This window comes from Oncorhynchus masou, chromosome 23 (assembly GCF_036934945.1).
Source record: "Oncorhynchus masou masou isolate Uvic2021 chromosome 23, UVic_Omas_1.1, whole genome shotgun sequence".
Taxonomy (NCBI): domain Eukaryota; kingdom Metazoa; phylum Chordata; class Actinopteri; order Salmoniformes; family Salmonidae; genus Oncorhynchus; species Oncorhynchus masou.
This window is the reverse complement of record NC_088234.1, coordinates 22637383-22661975: the sequence shown is the minus strand read 5'-3', so window position 1 is coordinate 22661975 and position 24593 is coordinate 22637383. Positions and strand designations below refer to the sequence as shown.

At 41.0% G+C, this 24593-nt stretch overlaps 1 protein-coding gene across 3 annotated transcripts in view; it reads left to right on the top strand.

The window, feature by feature from the left end:
• LOC135510599 (phospholipid-transporting ATPase ABCA1-like) overlaps positions 1-24593 on the top strand; it is a 246065-nt gene that overhangs the window by 94770 nt on the left and 126702 nt on the right. For all 3 annotated transcript variants that reach the window (XM_064931639.1, XM_064931637.1, XM_064931638.1), the window contains exons 18-22: positions 2191-2307; positions 3790-3961; positions 5379-5510; positions 6619-6758; positions 8528-8665. In XM_064931639.1, the coding sequence (XP_064787711.1) occupies positions 2191-2307; positions 3790-3961; positions 5379-5510; positions 6619-6758; positions 8528-8665 (699 nt within the window). The remainder of the gene's footprint in view (positions 1-2190; positions 2308-3789; positions 3962-5378; positions 5511-6618; positions 6759-8527; positions 8666-24593) is intronic.

Here is a 24593-nt window from a genome sequence, read left to right as displayed (position 1 = left end):
TGGCTACCACTACTCCATCCCATCTGGTTTGCGCTTAGTGGGACTATCATTTGTATTTAAAAGGATGATGGCGCAACACACCTCCAGGCTGTCTAAGGGCTATTTGACCAAGAGGAAGAGTGATGGAGTGGCCTCCACAATCCCCCGACCTCAACCCAATTGAGATGGTTTGGGATAAGTTGGATCGCAGAGTGAAGGAAAAGCAGCCAACAAATGATCAGCATATGTGGGAACTCCTTCAAGACTGTTGGAAAAGCATTCAAGGTGAAGCTGGTTGAATGAATGAGAGTGCAAATCTATCATCAAGGCAAAGGGTGGATACTTTGAAGAATCTCAAATATAAAATATATTTTGGTTTGTTTGAAACATTTTTGGTCACTATATGAATCCATGTGCTATTTCCTTGTTTTGACTTCTTCACTGTTATTCTACAATGTAAAAAATTAGCAAAACCCTTGATTGGGCAGGTGTGTCCAAACTTTTGACTGGAAATATATATATATATTATCCCACCAATATGAACATAATGTACATAAAGGGAACAGTTTTGACCATTCCCCCCGGGCAAGAATTGGTTGAATCAATGTTTCCACTTCATTTCAACAAAATACTTCTATGTAATGACATTGAATCAACATGGAAAACTGATTGGCTTTGAAAAAGTCATCAACGTTAGGGAATTCACATGTCCAATGACATGGTGACATGTTTCTTTGATTTTACGTAGAATTTATATTAGTTGTCAAGTCAACCAATTGTATATCAAACATAGACGTTGAACTGACGTCTGTGCCCACTGGATTGTGATGAATATAGTACTCTGATCTTGGGGGGAAAGTGTGTAAAGTATGATTAACTACACTGAACAAAAATAAAATTGCAAAATGGAAAGTGTTGGTTCCATGTTTAATGAGCTGAAGAAAAACAAATCCAACATTTTCCATACGCACAAAAACTTTGCAAAAATGTATGGCACATATTTGATTATATCCATGTTAATGAGCATTTCTCCTTTGCCAAGTTAATCCATCCACCTGACAGGTGTGGCATATCAAGAAGATGATTAAACAGGATGATCATTACACAGGTGCACCTTGTGCTGGGGACAATAAAAAGCCACTTTAAAATGTGCTGTTTCCAGAGAATGTTATGTTAATTTCTCTACTATAAGCTGCCTCCATTGCTCTTTTAAAAAATCTGGCAGTACGTCCAGTCCCTTCTGAGGAGTATTTCTGTCTGTAATAAAGCCCTTTTGTCTGGAAAAACTCATTCTGATTGGCTGGACATGGCTCTCCAGTGGGTGCACCCCTGCCCTGTCATGTGAAATTCATAGATTAGGGCCTACAAAATGTACTTCAATTGACTGATTTCCTTACATGAACTGTAGCTTAGTAAAATCTTTGAAAATGTTGCGTTTATATTTTTGTTCAATATATTTTGTAGACAAAATGTCCAGGTACCTGCCAAAATAATGGAAACACTTGAGTAAATGGGGGATACAAAGTATATTGAAAGTAGGTGCCATCACACAGGTGTGGTTTCTGAATTAATTCAACAATTAACATCTCATCATGTATAAAAATGCTGGGTAGGCCATTATTGTGGCTACCGTGGCAATACCCCCATATAATGACAATAACCCCCATCCACAGGGTACGAGTGGTCACTGAATGGTTAAGAGCATGAAACCGATGTAAACCATATGCCATGGCTGTTTCAGTCACTAGATCTCAACCCAATTGAACACTTACGGGAGGTTCTGGAGCAGCGCCTGAGACAGCGTTTCCCACCACCCCCAACAAAACACCAAATGATGGAAATTCTTGTAGGAATGCTGTCGCATCCCTTCAATAGAGTTCCAGACACTTGTAGAATTGATGCGGTGGTCCAACGCCCTATTAAGACAGTTGGTGTTTCCTTTATTTTGGCAGTTATACTGTAATTATGAAATCCACAGAGTACACAGAACTGATACGCTCCTCTCTTGCCAAAACAACTTTGGTCAATAATCAGAAAATATATATAATATCCCAGCAGATTGCCATAATGTATTCATCTCATCTTCTCTAATTAAAAAAAGAGGGGGATTTGTGCCAGTCTTGCTGGATGGAAATATGCACTGCAAAGCGCCATCCCTCAAGCCAAGCTGTTATTAAAATGTGAATGATGTTTCTCCATGCTTGATCACAGGCCAATACGGAATAGCAAAGCCATGGTACTTCCCATTCACCGCCTCCTATTGGTGTGGGACTTCAACGGCGCCCAGTGCTGACCCCAGTCAGTTCAAGGACCCCATTGAATACACCGGTATAGTAGGCAGTTTTTCACACACACACACACACCTTTGCGCAAACACACACTCAATCCCATAGTGGATCTATTGAATCAGGCATTACGCAAAATGTATTCATTTGTCTGGGTTAACACAGGTCATTACAATCACAGACTGTTTGCAGTCTAAATAAGTCTAGTTAATTAGAACTAGACTCCTGATTGTTACCACCTTGGTTGTGTGTTGGATAATAATGGAGAAAGAGAATGGTTGGGGAAAAACAAGGCTGAGCTTGGAAAGTCAAAGCCTCATTAGTAAATGTTAAAGGCCCAGTGCATTCAAAAACATGATTTTTCCTGTGTTAAGTGAGCATGGAAGGTGCTAAGTGAGCCTCACACCTGCTCCTGGGAACAGCAGAAAGGGGGTAGCCAACAGGAAATGTGACACAGAGTGTCACTAATGAAGTTAAAACTGATTGTATTATTCTGAGGGGGGAGAGCAGAGAATTGTTTTTATTTGTACCACACAACACCCGTAACATGAAAATGTATATAAATGACCTTTTGTTATAATAGCAGACACCTTTTTTTATGTAATTAAGGGAATATAATTATTGAGCTGTGGGTAGATTGTGTGGAATACTATTTATTATGTAGCTTTTCTGAGGACATAAATCAAAAGTCGAATTTCATCTTATCAATGTAATAGTAAAATAATATTATACAACAGATGGGTCTAATCCTGAATGCTGATTGGTTATAACCCCATTCCAGCCGGTGTCTATTCCACAAATTACCACCGGCTAAATCTATGACATTAAAATGCCTATTTGCTCTGTTTCATCTGACTGCACAATCCACTGTCTCATCAGTACAGACAGGCAATTTATAAACTTGATCACTATAAAAAGCTTAGAGACATAATCTCACATTTCGTTTAGACTAACATTTTAGTTTTCAACAGCGGAGATTTGTATAAACCTTGCTGTCTGTCTCTCCAACATTTGCAACACTGTTTCAATATTGAAATTTGATCTCCAGCTGCCCCAAAGTAATGAAGGTGTTGGAAGTCAGGATGAGACAGACACGCAAGCAGCTTTTCATAGCCAGTCAAATAGTATGAATAAATTAATACAAATATAGTTCATGAAAATATATCAATAATTATTTGAATATGTTGGTAACCTGTTGTATAAAAGTGATAATGCCCCCGAAGCCGGTGTTTGTCTCGGGCCTAACAATACCGTGCCAATTATATCGGCTTCTTGGACATTATCACTTAAATAATATATGCCAGACACTACTATCCTAAGCGACTATATTCTATCCTAAGTGCATATATTTTACTTATGGGTGGCCTCAAAAGTTGAATCCACAATCCTGGCGTTGCAAGTACCATGCTCTACCTACTGAGCTGTACAGGCACATGTGTTTGTTATTTACCATTTATATATGCATTAATGACCTATTGTCACATTCCTTATTTTGAATGAGGTACGTCTTCTTCTTTTTTTAAAGGTTATTTGGAAAAGCCACCACTCAATATGAAGGCAGGGGTCTCAATCAGGAACCTTGTCAAGATCTATAAAACTGGGAAAAAGCTTGCAGTGGATGGACTAACTGTGGACTTCTTTGAGAATCACATCACCTCTTTCCTTGGTCACAATGGGGCAGGAAAAACAACCACCATGTAAGTAACTCATTAATACAAATGAACTGAATTTATGTAGTGCTCTTCTAGGTTTTTAAAGCTTAAAGGGAAAATTGCCTCAAAAACTGAAAAAAATACCTAAAGAGAGTTTTGGAGTGGATTTCCCCTTTTAAGAGCTTTACATCATTGTATGGATGCAACTCACCTCATCCACTGCCAATGTGTAACACCCACCTGGGTGATGCCACAGCAGCTATTTTCCCCCAGAAAGCTCAACACACAGCTATCACAGTGGAGAGGTGAGGAAAGGACTTACAAACTGGTAGTTCTCCATGGTAGCACATTACATAGTACTTCAAATGTATTGTGCAACAAACATAAATGCAATGATTTGCACATTTGTTTCATCTAGTTCATTTAACTCTGATTTCTTCTTGAAATAAGGAAGTACACATCAAATAAAATATTGCTCTTACTTTGTGATGAGTTTGAACGACGACTAAACTGTGAGTGGAAAGTGAGTGGGAATTTTACTTGACGGGTTACATTGTTTTCACAAGCTGTTTACAGTTAATTCACTTTTTAAAGATGCTACTTCACTGCAGCTGTAATGAGATTACTCTATCATGTCTATCCTCACAATTAAATATGTGAATTTTGTTGATTGATTAGCCAACCACGATACATTTTGTTGATTGATTAGCCAGCCACGATACCTTTTGTTGATTGATTAGCCAACCACGATACCTTTTGTTGATTGATTAGCCAACCACGATACATTTTGTTGATTGATTAGCCAGCCACGATACCTTTTGTTGATTGATTAGCCAACCACGATACCTTTTGTTGATTGATTAGCCAAACACGATACATTTTGTTGATTGATTAGCCAACCACGATACATTTTGCTGATTGATTAGCCAACCACGATACATTTTGCTGATTGATTAGCCAACCACGATACATTTTGCTGATTGATTAGCCAACCACGATACATTTTGCTGATTGATTAGCCAACCACGATACATTTTGCTGATTGATTAGCCAACCACGATACATTTTGTTGATTGATTAGCCAACCACGATACATTTTGTTGATTGATTAGCCAACCACGATACATTTTGCTGATTGATTAGCCAACCACGATACATTTTGTTGATTGATTAGCCAACCACGATACATTTTGTTGATTGATTAGCCAACCACGATACATTTTGTTGATGTCTATTTCCGCCACCACTTTCATATTAACTTTTTCTGTTTTTGACTGGACTTCCAGATTATATAACCAAATTCCAGAAAATGTGGTTATTTAAGTGTATATAAAATCATATTCATAAATGTGGATTCACAATCCGTTTTATGAAGGTTTTCGATTCTGTTTCTATAGCTACGGAAGTGAAAGTGACGTCACACTTTCCCAGCACATTTCCTTGTTCTCCTTTTGTCTTGTAGGTCGATCCTGACGGGACTCTTCGCTCCGACGTCGGGGACCGCTCTAATAAACGGTTATGATATCCGCACAGACATGGACACCATTAGGAAGCATCTGGGAATGTGCCCTCAGCACAATGTCTTATTCAATGAGTAAGTTGCATTCAACAAGTGGATCGACATCGCTCAATCACCTCTTCAATAACCTCTCAATATCCCAGCAGACAAAACTTGTTGCAATGACATCACTATGTCATGGGAAGATTGTGCACAGGTTGTATAAGGACGTTTTGCAAATATGACTGACCCCCATGATCACTACATTTTTGATATAAAAAGACGTCTCGGTTTCTTGGTGTAATAGAGACCAGCTGGTTGTAATCTGGTTATATGGCCTCTTCTCAACAGGAAAAAAACATGTTTACAATTCGACAATTTTCATGAAAATGTTAGGTCACAGTGAATGGACGTATTCCAAGTGAAACATCTACAGTAACTTGCATCTCAAATCATTGCGATATTCTCACCCATCCTCGTGCCTACTTCAAACTAAGCTTTTTTCATTCCCATCCACTCTTCCCTCTAATAGTGTCATTATCAACCACAATGCAGACTCACAGGCTGACATTGTTCGCTATGCCCTTTCATAATCTGGTTCTCTTCCATTTTCCCCTTTGCTGAGTGATCACCTGCGACCTCCGACACCTCATGTCTCTTACATCATGATTATGACTGAGTACCGGGCAAATTATGGCCATTAATATTTATCCCAACAGAACTGAAGTGTCTATAATTAAACCGGGGCTCTCAATATTCATGTGTACGGGAAGTAGGCTAGACGCTAAAACGTACGCACAGATATGCCCGTCGGCTTGGCAGTCAAGATGATTCCGCAAAAGTTTGTGACATGTGAATGGAGTCGGCTGGCTGGAGTGGAAACAGTGCTGTCAGAGTTGTGTGGAGTGTGTTGTTATGAGAGGTTGAGAGTTGATGATGGGGGGTACTCATGGGCGCTAATAAGTCATCTTTGAGTCATGAAGGACCATATGATCTTGTTATAGCAGTTAAAGTTCATCTGAAGTTTAGTTCAAGAGTGACTGTCCCGTGTAACTTTAAGTACAATGAAACAATATATATTTCAAATGATACGTAATCAAACATTTTATTATTATTATTATTGTCACTTGTCTGGAAATGCAGAAAATATTGGATCCACTTTTTGTACATTTTGATAAATCAAATCACTTTTTCTGCTTCTTAGCCTCACAGTGGAGGAACACATCTACTTCTACTCCAGATTAAAGGGACGAAGCCGAGATGAAGTGAAAACGGAGATTGACCAAATGATTGAGGATGTCGGGCTGCCACACAAACGCAAGGAATTTGCCAAGAACCTGTCAGGTGTGTGTGTGTGTCCAGGGAATGCAATCATGCACAAATGTAACTTTATATAACATTTTCATTAGGTAACTCTGTCCCCGAGCCACCACTTGTCAAACTGTGTGTGCACGCATGCGTGTGGAAATGCAGGTGTATAATCCATTGTCTGGGGGGAAAACAATATGCTTGATAAATTGGCTCCAGTCATGGGTTGCATGTGAACAAAATCACTGAAATATGACATTCAAGGTTAATCTAGTCTGACATTTCCACAACATTAGCACAACACAAGACACATTCACAATAGCTCACAGTGTCAGCCTGTGCTGTTCTGTGTCAGGTTTCCATCCAACCTTTTTAATGTGAGGAAAGATTTGACGACAGACCTAATGGCCTGATGGGAATGCAATCATTGTACTTTCATCATCCCGATACACAATCGGGTTTCTTCACCATTTGTGTATCTGCTTGTTAACAAATCGAATTGTATGTGCAACGCGTGTAGATTTGACCGTGAAATGCTTGCTTACAAGTCCTTCCCAGCGATGCAGAGTTAGAAAAGAAAAATAGAAAATACTCAAGAATGGAGCTGCATACAGGAAGTACCAGTACCAGATCAATGTGCAGTGGTATGAGGTATTTGAGGTAGATATATACATCAAGGCAGGTTAAAGTGACTATGCGTCAGGAAAGGTGCATAGTCACGTGTGGCTCAGTTGGTTGAGGCGGGACCAGTACGAAGACGTGGGCACTCTCTACTCTAAGTCGCTCTTCATAAGAGTGACGACTCAAATGTAAGAGGTAGATATGTACATGAAGGCAGGGTAAAATGACTAGGCATCAGGATAATTAATATAAGGTAAATGAGTTAGATATGTACATGAAGGCAGGGTAAAGTGACTAGGCATCAGGATAGATAATAATATGAGTAAAAGAGTACAGAGTAGCAGCAGGCAGCATAGGATTTGTGTATGTGATGTGCAATCTTCTTGGAAGGTGTGATATTCACACTGGCAATAACACTGTCAATCAATAGTATAATTGTTTCATGTGCTTGTACTATCTGTAACAAAATGTCAAGCTGACCATTAGCTACAGTACATACCTTGCCATTCTATGACATTGTTTTCCTATCCTTATTGAGAAAGACACCTGCTGGTTTTGATTTCAACCAAAAATGTAACCTTTATGAAAGGAAAAAGCTGACAAACTGTAAGTGATATCAGGACCAAACCGCAAAGAAATGGATCAGAATGAACACAGATATGCTTTTTAAATGTCAAAATTGATCAGGCCTAGTCTTTGAGGGCCACTGTAAATGCTAGTTTTCATTTCAGTCTCTTGGTTTTCGTTTCTTCCCTGTATCGATCAATAAGGTCATTGATTAGCTAGGAAGTCCACACACCTGGTTATCAGGTCTAACTCTGACACATTTTAAAGGAAATAAATAAAACCTAAAGACAATGTGGCCCCAATGCATGGATCTGAAATAATTGGATCATATTACACAATATGGTTCAAATTCCACCTACCCTATCAGAGGGGAAGATGGAGAAACAGAGTCCAGAAGCTAGGGGCCAGAAGTTGATTTGGAATTGGGCCTGTATGTTCTCTCAAGGGCACAAAAAGTCCTCTTCTAATCGTACCTGTTTCCCTATACCTATTCAATTCATTAAGATCCACCACACAAGTGTCTAGGGTGTAGGGGCTAGGGGTCGATTTGGAATTGGGGATATGTGTCATTTGAAGGGAGCAGAAAGTGACCAAATGTGAACTGTGTCCTCTCTCAGGGGGAATGCAGAGGAAATTGTCGGTGGCAATCGCATTCGTGGGAGGGTCCAACATCGTCATCCTGGATGAACCCACAGCGGGGGTGGACCCATACGCCCGGAGGGGGATATGGGAACTACTGTTGAAGTACAAACAAGGTATGGGATCTGTCGGTTGAATACCACACCACACTGTATGATGTTGTTTGGAGTGTTGACTTAAGTATTTATTATGGGTCTTCTCTATGGACAACTTTCTCAGATATGGACCAAGGTACTTCAGCTTCAGTTTTCTCTCCGTCTTTTTTTATGTTGTTTTGATTTCTTTACTCATCTATTGTTCACCTAATACCTATTTTTTACATAAATATTGCACTGTTGGTTAGGGCCTGCGAGTAAGCATTTCACTGTAAGGTCTACAGCTGTTGTATCTGAAGTTAAATGCATTGTAAAAACATCCAGAATTACATGTTTTTTTATTTTTTTTAAATGACAAAATGAAGGTAGATCATTTGGCTTTAGGAGAGCTGACGCAAGTTAACTCTTTTTTTTAAATGAACATTTCATTGATTTAATTTTAATGACTATTTTTCTGGTATGCTTTTGCTTGGGTCGGCAATGACACAGCTGTCTTCCCAGTCTACAGTATCGTCACGGAGACCGATAATGTTGACTAGATGACAGCAATAATAAGGCATCGGAGACTCATCCAATTTGATGGGACAGTTAAAAGGCTCTTTAATTGTTGGCATATTCAATTGCTTGTCATTTTCTGGGATGCACTTTTGCCTGTTTGACTGAAAGGCAAGACATGGACATTATAATAACACATTTCCAAGATGTCTAAATGTTTGAGCAGCATTTCATCTTAGCTATTTCATTAGCAGTGTTCTTTACCTAATCAAGTCTCATCCAGAGCTTGAGAACTCTTGTTTAATGAGAACATTCACATCCATACTAGTTAAGTGTCATACCGTAGCATGTCTTATTGTTGCTAAGGTTTATCATTATCACTGGAATGAATTTGCACTAAGAGTATATTTGTTTGAAACCAAATCCAAGCTAATATATTGCATATTTTACTTCCTTGATGAAGTGCTTTGGTCTTAAACTTAAGAGTAACTCAGACGTTTGCGTAAGTTACGGATTTCGGGCTGTTTTTGGCTAATTGTTTTTCCAGGAAATGGCATCATAGGAACATTTGAGAATCAGATTAGTCAGTCTAAGTGTTATTGATAGCAAGTAAATGACACCTTTCACATAGTTGAAGCTCTGAAGTAACCAAACTTGGAACATGTTTGCACTGTAGCTTGTTAATTAGAACATTCAATAGACACTAATGAGGTCCCTATAGGAATACATCACATTTCCACCTCCATTTATTCCTCTGAAGATCTCTTACACTCTGTAGATGTTTGAAGACATGACCTGCATGGATCATTTGGATGCTGATCTATGATCTTCCTAGTTTACTTCTAAAACATAGGTATGGGGATCTAATAAGTTCCAATTAAACTCATGTACTGAAAGCACTTGCCATTCCCCAATTTGAACTGTTGATGTGTGAACATGTATCAAATAGTTGGGTAGGAGAGAGAAGGGAGAGAGTGTAATCACAGCGTGGAGGAGTTCTTAAAGAGCTACAAAACACACCAATTAAGAAAAACAAGATTTCAGTCTTGGGGGGGGGTGTAGTTTGATGTGGCAGTTACTGATGTTCGTCCCCCATGAGACACCATAGGAACAAAGTGAGTATTCCTGGCTTTGAATCAAAGATACACTACATGACCAAAAGTATGTGGACACCTGCTCGTCGAACATCTCATTACAAAATCATGGACATTAATATAGAGTTGGTCCCCCCTTTGCTGCTATAACAGTCTCTACTCTTCTGGGAAGACTTTCCACTAGATGTTGGAACATTGCTCTGGGAACTTGCTTCCATTCAGCATTAGTGAGGTCAGGCACAGATGTTGGGCAATTAGGACTGGCTCGCAGTCGGCAGTCCAATTCAACCCAAAGGTGTTTGATGGGGTTGAGGTTAGGTTTCTGTGCAGGCCAGTCAAGTCCACACCGATCTCGACAAGCAATTTCTGTATGGACCTTACTTTGTGCATTGGGGCATTGTCATGATGAAACAGGAAAGGGCCTTCCTCAAACTGTTGCAACAAAGTTGGAAGCACAGAATCGTATAGAATATAATTGTATGCTGTAGCGTTAAGATTTCCCTTCACTGGAACTAAGGAGCCAAGCCCAAACTATGAAAAACAGCCTCGACCATTATTCCTCCACCACCAAACTTTATAGTTGGCACTATGCGTTCTGACGGGTAGTGTTCTCCTGGCAACTTCCAAACCCAGATTCGGGCTGCCTGATGGTGAAGCATGATTCATCACTCCAGAGATAGCATTTCCACTGCTCCAAAGTCCAATGGTGGTAAGTTTTACACCACTCCAGCCGTCACTTGACATTGCGCTTGTGTGCGACTGCTCAGCCACGGAAACCCATTTCATGGAGCTTCCAACGAACAGTTATTGTGCTGAGGTTGCATCCAGAAGACGTTTGGAACTACGTTCTATGAGCTTATGTGGCCTACCACCTAGGGCTGTGGCGGTCCTGAAATGTCGTCAGCCGGTGATTGTCAAGCTAATAACTGTAGTTCTCACGGTAACTGGCGTCCACACACAGCCTACAAGCCACTGATGCAGACCTTTGGAACATATACATTCTAATAAATCCATGTAAAATAGCCTACACCTTCATAACAAATCCATGATTTACTTTAGACAGGTCTAAAGAAGCATGATAGGAAGAAAATGTAGTCTATTTCAGAAGAACAGAATAGCATACTCTGGCTATGCCAAATGGCTTTGGGCTACACAAGTTAATTTAGGAGACAAGATCTGCTTGAAATTCCATGGCATTATTTGATATGTTTTCATAGAATAAAAGACTACAATTGAACAAAGCTGAATAAAATGGAAATAATATTTTCTCCAAATGATTTGTCAGTGTGCGCACATACGGCTATTCTGTGTTGAGCAATTAAAAAAGAAGTCGTACTCCTATATGCTTAATTTAGAGCTATTCATTTAACATTAGTTGTTCTACAAACGTCGGGCTATATGTTTTGATATTTATTTATTTAATACATTGCAAGTTGCGACTCTAATGATGACTTGAAAAAAGTTGCTTGAAAGGCATGAACTCTGCTTTGTTTTTTGAGCAGGCTGTACACACTTCATCAGTCTCTCATTCACAATTTGACAAGCAATTGATAATGCCTCAAATTTCACGGCAGCATTCCCTTTGTGTGGCCGTAATGCACCCTCAAAAATATCCATGCCTTTTGTGGCCAGTGGCCGTTGTGCCGTTGGCTCCTTTCTCACAGACTACAAGTGAAGAAGGACACATCAGGGACTCAACTCCAAGGTGCATATTGAAGATATTGGAAGAACTGTCCACATTTACTTTTCGTCAGTCAACAAGATGAGTAGACCTAACGAACAGCAAAGCACTAGCCTATGTCAATCTATCCCCTATAATAATAAAGTCAACCTATTCTATTCTGTTCGAGAAATAAATATTCCAAACATAGCCTGAGACAGATGTGGGATGCGATAGATCCCAAATTAATACAGCCACGAGCATCAAAAAAACTGTTATACGCAATGTGGCCGACGAAACAGATCAGAACATTTACCTTAATATTTGATTAAATATTAGGCTATTTCTTCACATTATAAGCTCAGGAATGTGCAGGAATGCGCATATTGCAGTGGGCTATATGTGCAAATTGTCTGACCTTTATTTCCTTTGTTTTGTCATTATTTAGTATGGTCAGGGCGTGAGTTGGGGTGGGCAGTCTATGTTTGTTTTTCTATGATTTGTTTTTGGTTTCCCACGTTTATTGTTTTGTAGTGTTCGTGTTTATCTTTTTTTATTAAACATGAATCAATATAACCACGCTGCATTTTGGTCCGCCTCTCCTTCACCACAAGAAAACCGTTACAGAATCACCCACCACAACAGGACCAAGCGGCGTGGTAACGGGCAGCAGCAGGAGCAGCGCGATAAAAACTTCTGGACTTGGGAAGAATTCCTCGACGGCAGAGGACCCTGGGCAAAACCAGGGGAGTGTCGCCGTCCCAAGGTGCAGCAGGAGAAGCGTCAGCAGAAGCAGCGCGAGGAGGAATGGACATGGGAGGACGAATTGGACAGAAAGGGATCCTGGGCACAGCCAGGAGAATATTGCCACCCCAAAGAAGAGCTGGTATGAGGAGGCAGCACGGCGGCGTGGATGGAAGCCCAAAATTTATTGGGGGGGGCACACAGGAAGTGTGACGAAGCCAGGTAGGAGACCTGCGCCAACTTCCTGTGCTTACCAGGGGGCGAGAGAGACCGGGCAGGCACCGTGTTATGCGGTGGAGCGCACGGTGTCCCCAGTGCGGGTGCATAGCCCGGTGCGGTACATACCAGCTCCGCGTATCGGCCGGGCTAGAGTGAGCATCGAGCCAAGTGCCATGAAGCCGGCTCTACGCATCTGGTCCCCAGTGCGTCTCCTTGGGCCGGCTTACATGGCACCAGCCTTGCGCACGGTGTCCCCAGTTCCCCTGCATAGCCCAGTGCGGGCTATTCCACCTCGCCGCACTGGCAGGGCGACCGGGAGCATTCAACCGGGTAAGGTTGGGCAGGCTCGGTGCTCAAGAGCTCCAGTGCGCCTGCACGGTCCGGTCTATCCAGTACCACCTCCACGCACCAGCACTCCGGTGGCAGCTCCCCGCACCAGGCTGTCTCTCCGTCTCATCCCTACAGGTGCTCCCGCCTGTCCAGTGCTGCTGGAGCCTTCCTCCTCTCCAGCGCTGCCGGAGTCTCCCGCCTGTTCAGCACTGCCGGAGCATTCCTCCTCTCCAGCGCTGCCGGAGTCTCCCGCCTGTTCGGCGCTGCCAGAGCTCCCGCCCCTCAGTCCAGAGCCGCTAGAGCCCCTCATTCCAGAGGCACCAGAGCTACTCAGTCCAGCGCTGCCAGAGCCTTCCTCTCCAGCGTTGCCGGAGCTTCCCGTCTGCCCAGCGCCATCTGAGCTACCCGTCTGCCCAGCGCTATCTGAGCTACTCGTCTGCCCAGCGCCATCTGAGTTACCCGTCTGCCCAGCGCCATCAGAGCCACCCGTCTGCCCAGCGCCGCCTGAGCCACCCGTCTGCCCAGTGCCGCCAGTCTGCCCAGCGCCGCCAGTGCCGCCAGTCTGCCCAGCGCCGCCAGTGCCGCCAGTCTGCCCAGCGCCGCCAGTGCCGCCAGTCTGCGCAGCGCCGCCAGTGCCGCCAGTCTGCAAGGAGCCGCCAGTGCCGCCAGTCTGCAAGGTGCCGCCAGTCAGCCAAGGGCCGCCAGTGCCGCCAGTCAGCCAGGGGCCGCCAGTGCCGCCAGTCAGCCAGGGGCCGCCAGTGCTGCCAGTCAGCCCAGAGGCGCCAGAGCCCCTCAGCCCAGAGGCGCCAGAGCCCCTCAGCCCAGAGGCGCCAGAGCCCAGAGGCGCCAGAGCCCTTCAGCCCAGAGGCGCCAGAGCCCCTCTGTCCAGGGCTTCCGCCCCTCTGTCCCGAGCTGCCCCTCTGTCCTGAGCTGCCCCTCTGTCCCGAGCTGCTCCTCTGTCCCGAGCTGCCCCTCAGTCCAGTGGGGTCATTTAGTAGAGTCACCGTGGTTCGGAGGCCACGGAAGCGGACAAGAAGGCGGACTAAGACGATGGTGAAGTGTGGTCCGCGTCCTGCGCAAGAGCCGCCACCGCGGACAGATGCCCACCCAGGCCCTCCCCTATAGGTTAAGGTTTTGCGGCCGGAGTCCACACCTTTGGGGGGGGGGGGGGGGTACTGTCACGTTCTGACCTTTACTTCCTTTGTTTTGTCATTATTTAGTATGGTCAGGGCGTGAGTTGGGGGGGGCAGTCTATGTTTGTTTTTCTATGATTTGGGTATTTCTATGTTTCGGACTAGTATGGTTCTCAATCAGAGGCAGGTGTCATGAGTTGTCTCTGATTGAGAATCATACTTCGGTAGCCTGGGTTTCACTGTGTGTTTGTGGGTGATTGTTCCTGTCTCTGTCTTTGCACCAGATAGGGCTGTTTTTGGTTTTCCACGTTTATTGTTTTGTAGTGTTCGTGTTTATCTTTTTTTTATTAAACATGAATCAATATAACCACGCTGCGTTTTGGTCCGCCTCTCCTTCACCACAAGAAAACCGTTACACAAATGTTCCATTAGCGGGAAAACAAAAGTGACCTCAAATGCGGTTGTGCATGTAATGGTTTTATTATAGAGGTGCATTTCAATGGTGAAAATTATCTTCCCCAAACTTGAAACTCACACACTGCTTATGTATGCCAGTTAGGCTCTATACTCCTTGTAAAGCAGATTATTGTGGTTAATTTTAAGAAGTTATTTTGCCACTTGTGATACAAATCATATATGCCTCAGGCATTGTTTCTTATGCTGGGTATCATTCACAAGTGATATATATATATATATATAATTCACAAGTGATAATATATAATTATTTACATATACTAAATAATATACAGAACCAGTCATAAGTTTAGACATACCTACTCATTCAAGAGTTTTTCTTGATTTTACTATTTTCTACATTGTAGAATAATAGTGAAGACATCAAAACTATGAAGTAACAGATATGGAATCATGTAGTAACCAAAAACATTTTGAACAAATATATTTTTTGTTTCCTTCACTCTGCGATCCAACTCATCCCAAACCATCTCAATTGGGTTGAGGTTGGGTGATTATGGAGCCCTGGTCATCTGATGCAGCGCTCCATCACTCCTTGGTCAAATATCCCTTACACCGCCTGGAGGTGTGTTTTGGGTCATTGTCCTGATGAAAAATAAATGGTAGTCCCACTAAATGCAATCCAGCAATCCATTGCTGCAGAATGCTGTGGTAGCCAAGTGTGCCGTGAATTCCAAATAAATCACTGACAGTGTCACCAGAAAAGCACCATCACACCTCCTCCTCCGTGCCTCACGGTGGGAACCACACATCATCTGTTCACCTACTCTGCATCTCACAAAGACACGGCAGTTGGACCAAAAATCTAAAATAATTGATAGATTTCATAGGATAGGATAGGATAGATTTCCACTGGTCTAATATATATTGTTCATGTTTCTTGGCCCAACAAGTCTCTTCTTATTATTGGTGTCCTTTACTAGTGGTTACTAGTGGTTTCTTTGCACCAATTCGACCATGAAATTCATTTCAATTGACTATCTCATGAAGCTGGTTGATAGAATGCCAAGAGTGTGGAAAGCTGTCATGAAGGCAAAGGGTGGCTTGATGACGAATGTAAAATATATTTTTGTATGTTTAACACTTTTTTGGTTACTACAGGATTCCATATGTGTTATTTCATAGTTGTTATGTCACTATTATTTTACAATGTAGAAAAAAAGTTAAAATAAAGAAAAACCCTTGAATGAGTAGGTGTGTCCAAACTTTTGAATGGTACTGTATGTGTGAAATTTGTTTTGATTTAGAATGGAACATTGTCATGCACCTGTCACAAAACAGGGGCAGCGGGGAAAAAATAAATCTCATCTATGCACTTTAATAGCAAATGGAGGACGCTTTTTCCGTGGTTCATTTTCCAGCCAGGTAGCCTGTTATAAAGATAAGTAATGTGTTTAATATTGGTAAAGTTGAGAAATATATGTATATATATATTGGGGCGGCAGGGTAGCCTAGTGGTTAAAGCGTTGGACTAGTAACCGCAAGGTTGCGAGTTCAAACCCCCGAGCTGACAAGGTACAAATCTGTCGTTCTGCCCCTGAACTGGCAGTTAACCCACTGTTCCCAGGCCGTCATTGAAAATAAGAATTTGTTCTTAACTGACTTGCCTGGTAAAATAAAAAAAATAAAAAACCTAGCCTAAATAAAGCTGATGGGATCCTCTTTTTAGTAGAGGCCATCACTCTGTTTTCTCATGCAATTGCTTAGCCTACGGAAATGTTGCACAACATGAGCTCATGGGCTCTCATGAAGTGTTTGATTCGATTTTTGATTACATTTGCATTGAAATCAGAGTGATTAGAGGGACAATAGAGTGCTGAGTACCAGTCAGTGAGTAAGTTTGGTAGGCTACTAATGGCCATCGGCATCATCAGAGCTTGGAGAAGCCTAATTACTGTGATTAAATGGTCACGTGGAATTTGACTGTCTTCAATGACTCCTCGTAATACGGTCACAGCAACAGCCCTACTACCACCTCGTGGCTGAGCCGTTGTTGCTCCTAGACATTTCCACATCACAGTAATAGCACTTACAGGTTACCTGGGCAGCACTAGCAGGGCAGAAATTCAACAACTGACTTGGTGGAAATGTGGAGTCTTATGACGGTGCAACTTTGAAATTCACTGAGCTCTTCAATGATGCCATTTTACTGCTAATGTTTAGCTATGGAGATTGCATGGCTGTGTGCTCGATTTTATACACCTGTCAGCAACGGGTGTGGCTGAAATAGCTGAATCCACTAATTTGAAGGGGTATCCATATACTTTTGTAAATATATATGTAGTGTAACTTAAGAAATCAGTTATGTGTTCCGTGGTGGGATTTGATAGAGCGCAATCCCTGCAGCTGTGTATCCCGTGTTAGTGGGCAACTGAGCATTGTCGAAATCGAAATCGAAAAACTCATCCTCAGAGACTGACTTTATGAACAAAATGGTCCTATTTACACTTTGTTGTCAATTTTGACACTAGAATACATTTTCTAGACTAATATCGATGCCACATAAACTACTTCTCTGATAGAAGGCAGCCTATTGCCTAACTTCAAAGTTTATCTCGGGAGTACATTAAATAGCATGTACTGATATTACAAATTACAACGTTATATATTTGGTTAAAGCTTAATGTCTTAGCAGTGAAATATATTTTCATATTTAGGCGAGGATGTAGTTGACAAAAGATTTGGTAATGATAGTGGATTATGTTTAAGTTGCGTTTGATCACTTGGGGAAACAATTGCATTTATGCCATTTAGAGAATGCTAGAAAATGATCCGTGCGTATCTAATGCTACAGCCTGCAGTGTGTTTTTAATTAAGGTGATGAATCATTGAGATAAGACAAATGTTCTAAGCATAAATCAAAAAGCATAAAGAAAAGGTATTTTATGGAATTTATGCATTTATGAATGAAATTAGGCTGAATTAAATGCCTCGTCTCCCACACATTTTTTATAATCAAGTCAATAAATGAAATAATCACTGTGATGCCACATTGCCTTGCAAGTTAATCCTACTATCACCGATATCACAGCTGCAAACCAATTCATAGGTTATTCCATGAACAATTTGTTTCATAGCTGCTCAATCTATTATGTATACAGATTGTAATTTCATACAGCATCTCCCCGGTTGACAAATGACGAAATATAGTATCAGAGCAAATGTATCCCCGGTTGACAAAAGACATAATATAGTATCAGAACAAATGTATCCCCTGTTGACAAAGAACATAATATAGTATCAGAGCAAATGTATCCCCTGTTGACAAATTACCTAATACAGTATCAGAACAAATGTATCCCCGGTTGACAAATGACATAATATAGTATCAGAACAAATGTATCCCCTGTTGACAAAGTACATAATATAGTATCAGAGCAAATGTATCCCCTGTTGACAAATGACGAAATATAGTATCAGAGCAAATGTATCCCCGGTTGACAAATGACATAATATAGTATCAGAACAAATGTTTCCCCTGTTGACAAAGGACATAATATAGTATCAGAGCAAATGTATCCCCTGTTGACAAATTACCTAATACAGTATCAGAACAAATGTATCCCCTGTTGACAAAGGACATAATATAGTATCAGAGCAAATGAATCCCCTGTTGACAAATTACCTAATACAGTATCAGAGCAAATGTATCCCTGGTTGACAAATGACATAATATAGTATCAGAACAAATGTATCCCCTGTTGACAAATGACATAATATAGTATCAGAGCAAATGAATCCCCTGTTGACAAATTACCTAATACAGCATCAGAGCAAATGTATCCCCGGTTGACAAAGGACATAATATAGTATCAGAACAAATGTATCCCCGGTTGACAAATGACATAATATAGTATCAGAACAAATATATCAGCTGTTGAAAAATTACCTAATACAGTATCAGAACAAATGTATCCCCTGTTGACAAATGACATAATATAGTATCAGAACAAATGTATCCCCTGTTGACAAAGGACATAATATAGTTTCAGAACAAATGTATCCCCGGTTGACAAATGACATAATATAGTATCAGAACAAATATATCCCCTGTTGAAAAATTACCTAATACAGTATCAGAACAAATGTATCCCCTGTTGACAAAGGACATAATATAGTATCAGAACAAATGTATCCCCTGTTGACAAATGACATAATATAGTATCAGAGCAAATGTATCCCCGGTTGACAAAGGACGTAATATAGTATCAGAACAAATGTATCCCCTGTTGACAAAGGACATAATATAGTATCAGAACAAATGTATCCCCTGTTGACAAAGAACATAATATAGTATCAGAGCAAATGTATCCCCTGTTGACAAATTACCTAATACAGTATCAGAACAAATGTATCCCCGGTTGACAAATGACATAATATAGTATCAGAACAAATGTATCCCCTGTTGACAAAGGACATAATATAGTATCAGAGCAAATGTATCCCCTGTTGACAAATGACGAAATATAGTATCAGAGCAAATGTATCCCCGGTTGACAAATGACATAATATAGTATCAGAACAAATGTTTCCCCTGTTGACAAAGGACATAATATAGTATCAGAGCAAATGTATCCCCTGTTGACAAATTACCTAATACAGTATCAGAACAAATGTATCCCCTGTTGACAAAGGACATAATATAGTATCAGAGCAAATGAATCCCTTGTTGACAAATTACCTAATACAGTATCAGAGCAAATGTATCCCTGGTTGACAAATGACATAATATAGTTTCAGAACAAATGTATCCCCTTTTGACAAATGGCATAATATAGTATCAGAACAAATGTATCCCCTGTTGACAAATGACATAATATAGTATCAGAGCAAATGAATCCCCTGTTGACAAATTACCTAATACAGTATCAGAGCAAATGTATCCCCGGTTGACAAAGGACATAATATAGTATCAGAACAAATGTATCCCCGGTTGACAAATGACATAATATAGTATCAGAACAAATATATCCCCTGTTGAAAAATTACCTAATACAGTATCAGAACAAATGTATCCCCTGTTGACAAATGACGTAATATAGTATCAGAACAAATGTATCCCCTGTTGACAAAGGACATAATATAGTATCAGAACAAATGTATCCCCGGTTGACAAATGACATAATATAGTATCAGAACAAATATATCCCCTGTTGAAAAATTACCTAATACAGTATCAGAACAAATGTATCCCCTGTTGACAAAGGACATAATATAGTATCAGAACAAATGTATCCCCTGTTGACAAATGACATAATATAGTATCAGAGCAAATGTATCCCCGGTTGACAAAGGACATAATATAGTATCAGAACAAATGTATCCCCTGTTGACAAATGACATAATATAGTATCAGAGCAAATGTATCCCCTGTTGACAAATGACATAATATAGTATCAGAGCAAATGTATCCCCGGTTGACAAAGGACATAATATAGTATCAGAACAAATGTATCCCCTGTTGACAAATGATATAATATAGTATCAGAACAAATGTATCCCCTGTTGAAAAATTACCTAATACAGTATCAGAACAAATGTATCCCCTGTTGACAAATGACATAATATAGTATCAGAGCAAATGTATCCCCTGTTGACAAATGACCTAATACAGTATCAGAACAAATGAATCCCCTGTTGACAAATGACCTAATATAGTATCAGAGCAAATGTATCCCCTGTTGACAAATGACATAATATAGTATCAGAGCAAATGTATCCCCTGTTGACAAATGACCTAATATAGTATCAGAGCAAATGTATCCCCTGTTGACAAATGACCTAATATAGTATCAGAGCAAATGTATCCCCTGTTGACAAATTACCTAATACAGTATCAGAGCAAATGTATCCCCTGTTGACAAATGACATAATATAGTATCAGAGCAAATGTATCCCCTGTTGACAAATGACCTAATACAGTATCAGGACAAATGACCTAATACAATATCAGAACAAATGAGTCCCCTATTGAAAAATGATGTAATACAGTATCAGAACAAATTCATTCCAACCGTTGGAGCAGTAGTGTAAACAAGCTTTGCTTGTACAGTAAGGGATCTGTCGGTGTTGACATACAGTTCCTTCAAAAAGTATTCATACCCCTTGACTTTTTCCAGTATTTGTTGGGATACAGGCACTCAGAAACCCTGTCCTTCCGATTCATAAGTAACTACCCACTTTTCTCAATTGAAATGTTTTATGTACTGTTGATAGGATAAACAGAACACTCTCTTTAGATACAGCCTGTTTGAAGTTAAAGATGTAGACAACCACAAAACTAAGTGCAAGTCATGTTTCTGAACGTAGTCCCTTAAAAGCAAAAGTTCACATTTTGTCATCTTCATGTTCGTCATGTTCATCTCCTGCACCACCCCAAAATCAACAGACTGTATGTGAAAATGTTGCATTTCTGTGTTTTGTAGTAAAAAAAAAGATAGAGAAAGATGAGTGTTTCCAGTGACATCGTCAACCAATAAGTAGGAAATGCCTATTCACATTTGGTCAAAATCACGTGATGCACACCAATGATGTCATTGGAAACACTTATCTGTCTATGCTATGGAGTGTGGTGAATGTCAGACTTATTTAGTGGTTTAGTAATACGATAACTGCAACACTTCAGACAGATTTTCTGTTTCTCATTGAGTGAAACAGGTAAAGCCCAGGTACTGTTCAGGTGTAAATAGTTTCCACATTGATCTAGTTATTATGGAATCCATATTAGGAATATTATCATTCCTCAGACCTCACCTAGTCAAGTTTGATGCTTGACTAGTGCAGAGTTTGGACTTGACTAGATGAAGGCTTGATGGGGAGAATTGACTAGTTTAGAGTTAAGTAGACTAGGTGATGTCTGATGAGGAGGGATGAGGATGGACTAGTTTAGAGTTAAGTAGACTAGGTGATGGAGGAGGATTGACTAGTTTAGAGTTAAGTAGACTGGGTGATGTCTGATGAGGAGGGATGAGGATGGACTAGTTTAGAGTTAAGTAGACTAGGTGATGGAGGAGGATTGACTAGTTTAGAGTTAAGTAGACTGGGTGATGTCTGATGAGGAGGGATGAGGATGACTAGTTTAGAGTTAAGTAGACTAGGTGATGGAGGAGGATTGACTAGTTTAGAGTTAAGTAGACTGGGTGATGTCTGATGAGGAGGGATGAGGATGACTAGTTTAGAGATAAGTAGACTGGGTGATGTCTGATGAGGAGGGAGGAGGATGACTAGTTTAGAGTTAAGTAGACTAGGTGATGGAGGAGGATGACTAGTTTAGAGTTAAGTAGACTGGGTGATGGAGGAGGATTGACTAGTTTAGAGTTAAGTAGACTGGGTGATGTCTGATGAGGAGGGATGAGGATGGACTAGTTTAGAGTTAAGTAGACTAGGTGATGGAGGAGGATGACTAGTTTAGAGTTAAGTAGACTAGGTGATGTCTGAGGAGGAGGGATGAGGATGACTAGTTTAGAATTAAATAGACTGGGTGATGGAGGAGGATTGACTAGTTTAGAGTTAAGTAGACTGGGTGATGTCTGAGGAGAAGGGATGAGGATGGACTAGTTTAGAGTTAAGTAGACTGGGTGATGGAGGAGGATTGACTAGTTTAGAGTTAAGTAGACTGGGTGATGTCTGAGGAGAAGGGATGAGGATGGACTAGTTTAGAGTTAAGTAGACTGGGTGATGTCTGAGGAGAAGGGATGAGGATGGACTAGTTTAGAGTTAAGTAGACTAGGTGATGTCTGAGGAGGAGGGATGAGGATTGACTAGTTTAGAGTTAAGTAGACTGGGTGATGGAGGAGGATTGACTAGTTTAGAGTTAAGTAGACTGGGTGATGTCTGAGGAGAAGGGATGAGGATGAACTAGTTTAGAGTTAAGTAGACTGGGTGATGGAGGAGGATTGACTAGTTTAGAGTTAAGTAGACTGGGTGATGTCTGAGGAGAAGGGATGAGGATGGACTAGTTTAGAGTTAAGTAGACTAGGTGATGTCTGAGGAGGAGGGATGAGGATTGACTAGTTTAGAGTTAAGTAGACTGGGTGATGGAGGAGGATTGACTAGTTTAGAGTTAAGTAGACTGGGTGATGTCTGAGGAGAAGGGATGAGGATGACTAGTTTAGAGTTAAGTAGACTGGGTGATGGAGGAGGAGAAGGGATGAGGATGACTAGTTTAGAGTTAAGTAGACTGGGTGATGGAGGAGGATTGACTAGTTTAGAGTTAAGTAGACTAGGTGATGTCTGAGGAGGAGGGATGAGGATGGACTAGTTTAGAGTTAAGTAGACTGGGTGATGGAGGAGGATTGACTAGTTTAGAGTTAAGTAGACTGGGTGATGGAGGAGGATTGACTAGTTTAGAGTTAAGTAGACTGGGTGATGGAGGAGGATTGACTAGTTTAGAGTTAAGTAGACTGGGTGATGGAGGAGGATTGACTAGTTTAGAGTTAAGTAGACTGGGTGATGGAGGAGGATTGACTAGTTTAGAGTTAAGTAGACTGGGTGATGGAGGAGGATGGACTAGTTTAGAGTTAAGTAGACTGGGTGATGGAGGAGGATTGACTAGTTTAGAGTTAAGTAGACTGGGTGATGGATGAGGAGGAGGGATGAGGATAGACTAGTTTAGAGTTAAGTAGACTAGGTGATGGGGGAGGATTGACTAGTTTAGAGTTAAGTAGACTAGGTGATGTCTGAGGAGAAGGGATGAGGATGACTAGTTTAGATTAAAGTAGACTAGGTGATGGAGGAGGATTGACTAGTTTAGAGTTAAGTAGACTAGGTGATGTCTGAGGAGGAGGGATGAGGATGGACTAGTTTAGAGTTAAGTAGACTGGGTGATGGAGGAGGATTGACTAGTTTAGAGTTAAGTAGACTAGGTGATGTCTGAGGAGGAGGGATGAGGATGGACTAGTTTAGAGTTAAGTAGACTGGGTGATGGAGGAGGATTGACTAGTTTAGAGTTAAGTAGACTAGGTGATGTCTGAGGAGGAGGGATGAGGATGACTAGTTTAGAATTAAGTAGACTAGGTGATGGAGGAGGATGACTAGTTTAGAATTAAGTAGACTAGGTGATGGAGGAGGATGACTAGTTTAGAATTAAGTAGACTAGGTGATGGAGGAGGATGACTAGTTTAGAATTAAGTAGACTAGGTGATGGAGGAGGATGACTAGTTTAGAATTAAGTAGACTAGGTGATGGAGGAGGATAACTAGTTTAGAATTAAGTAGACTAGGTGATGGAGGAGGATGACTAGTTTAGAATTAAGTAGACTAGGTGATGGAGGAGGATTGACTAGTTAAACTGGTTAGCTGTTAAACTGCATGAATATCTGCATCCCTCCATTTGATGTACTCTTAAAGGAATACAGGACTTTAGAACTCCGGTTTTCACCAGTATTATGTTGCATGTATTCACAGCACAGGAGATGTACCTGTGTTTCCCACTACTTTGATTTATCACTTTGTTCTGTAATGCACCACAACACACCATAAATCAGTATACCTTAGTGGGCTGCACACCGACCAAACACATTTATTTTTCTCCCCGCTCCCATCATCCAGTGTGTTTTTATTATTTCTCCCTGTAAACCAAGGTAATTTCTTGAAAAATCAACAGCGAGCACAAACGGCCATGCAAAATGAGCCATGTCAGTAGTGCCGAATCACATGGGACTACCTGCTGCAAGCCTCCCAATTTCCCCCTTCAAAGAACCGCTCTTTTCCATACATTTTATACACATGGAAAGTGCATTCTGTCACATTTGGTAAAATATGAACACAACTGTAGCCACCTCCCATCATCATTCTGGAGGC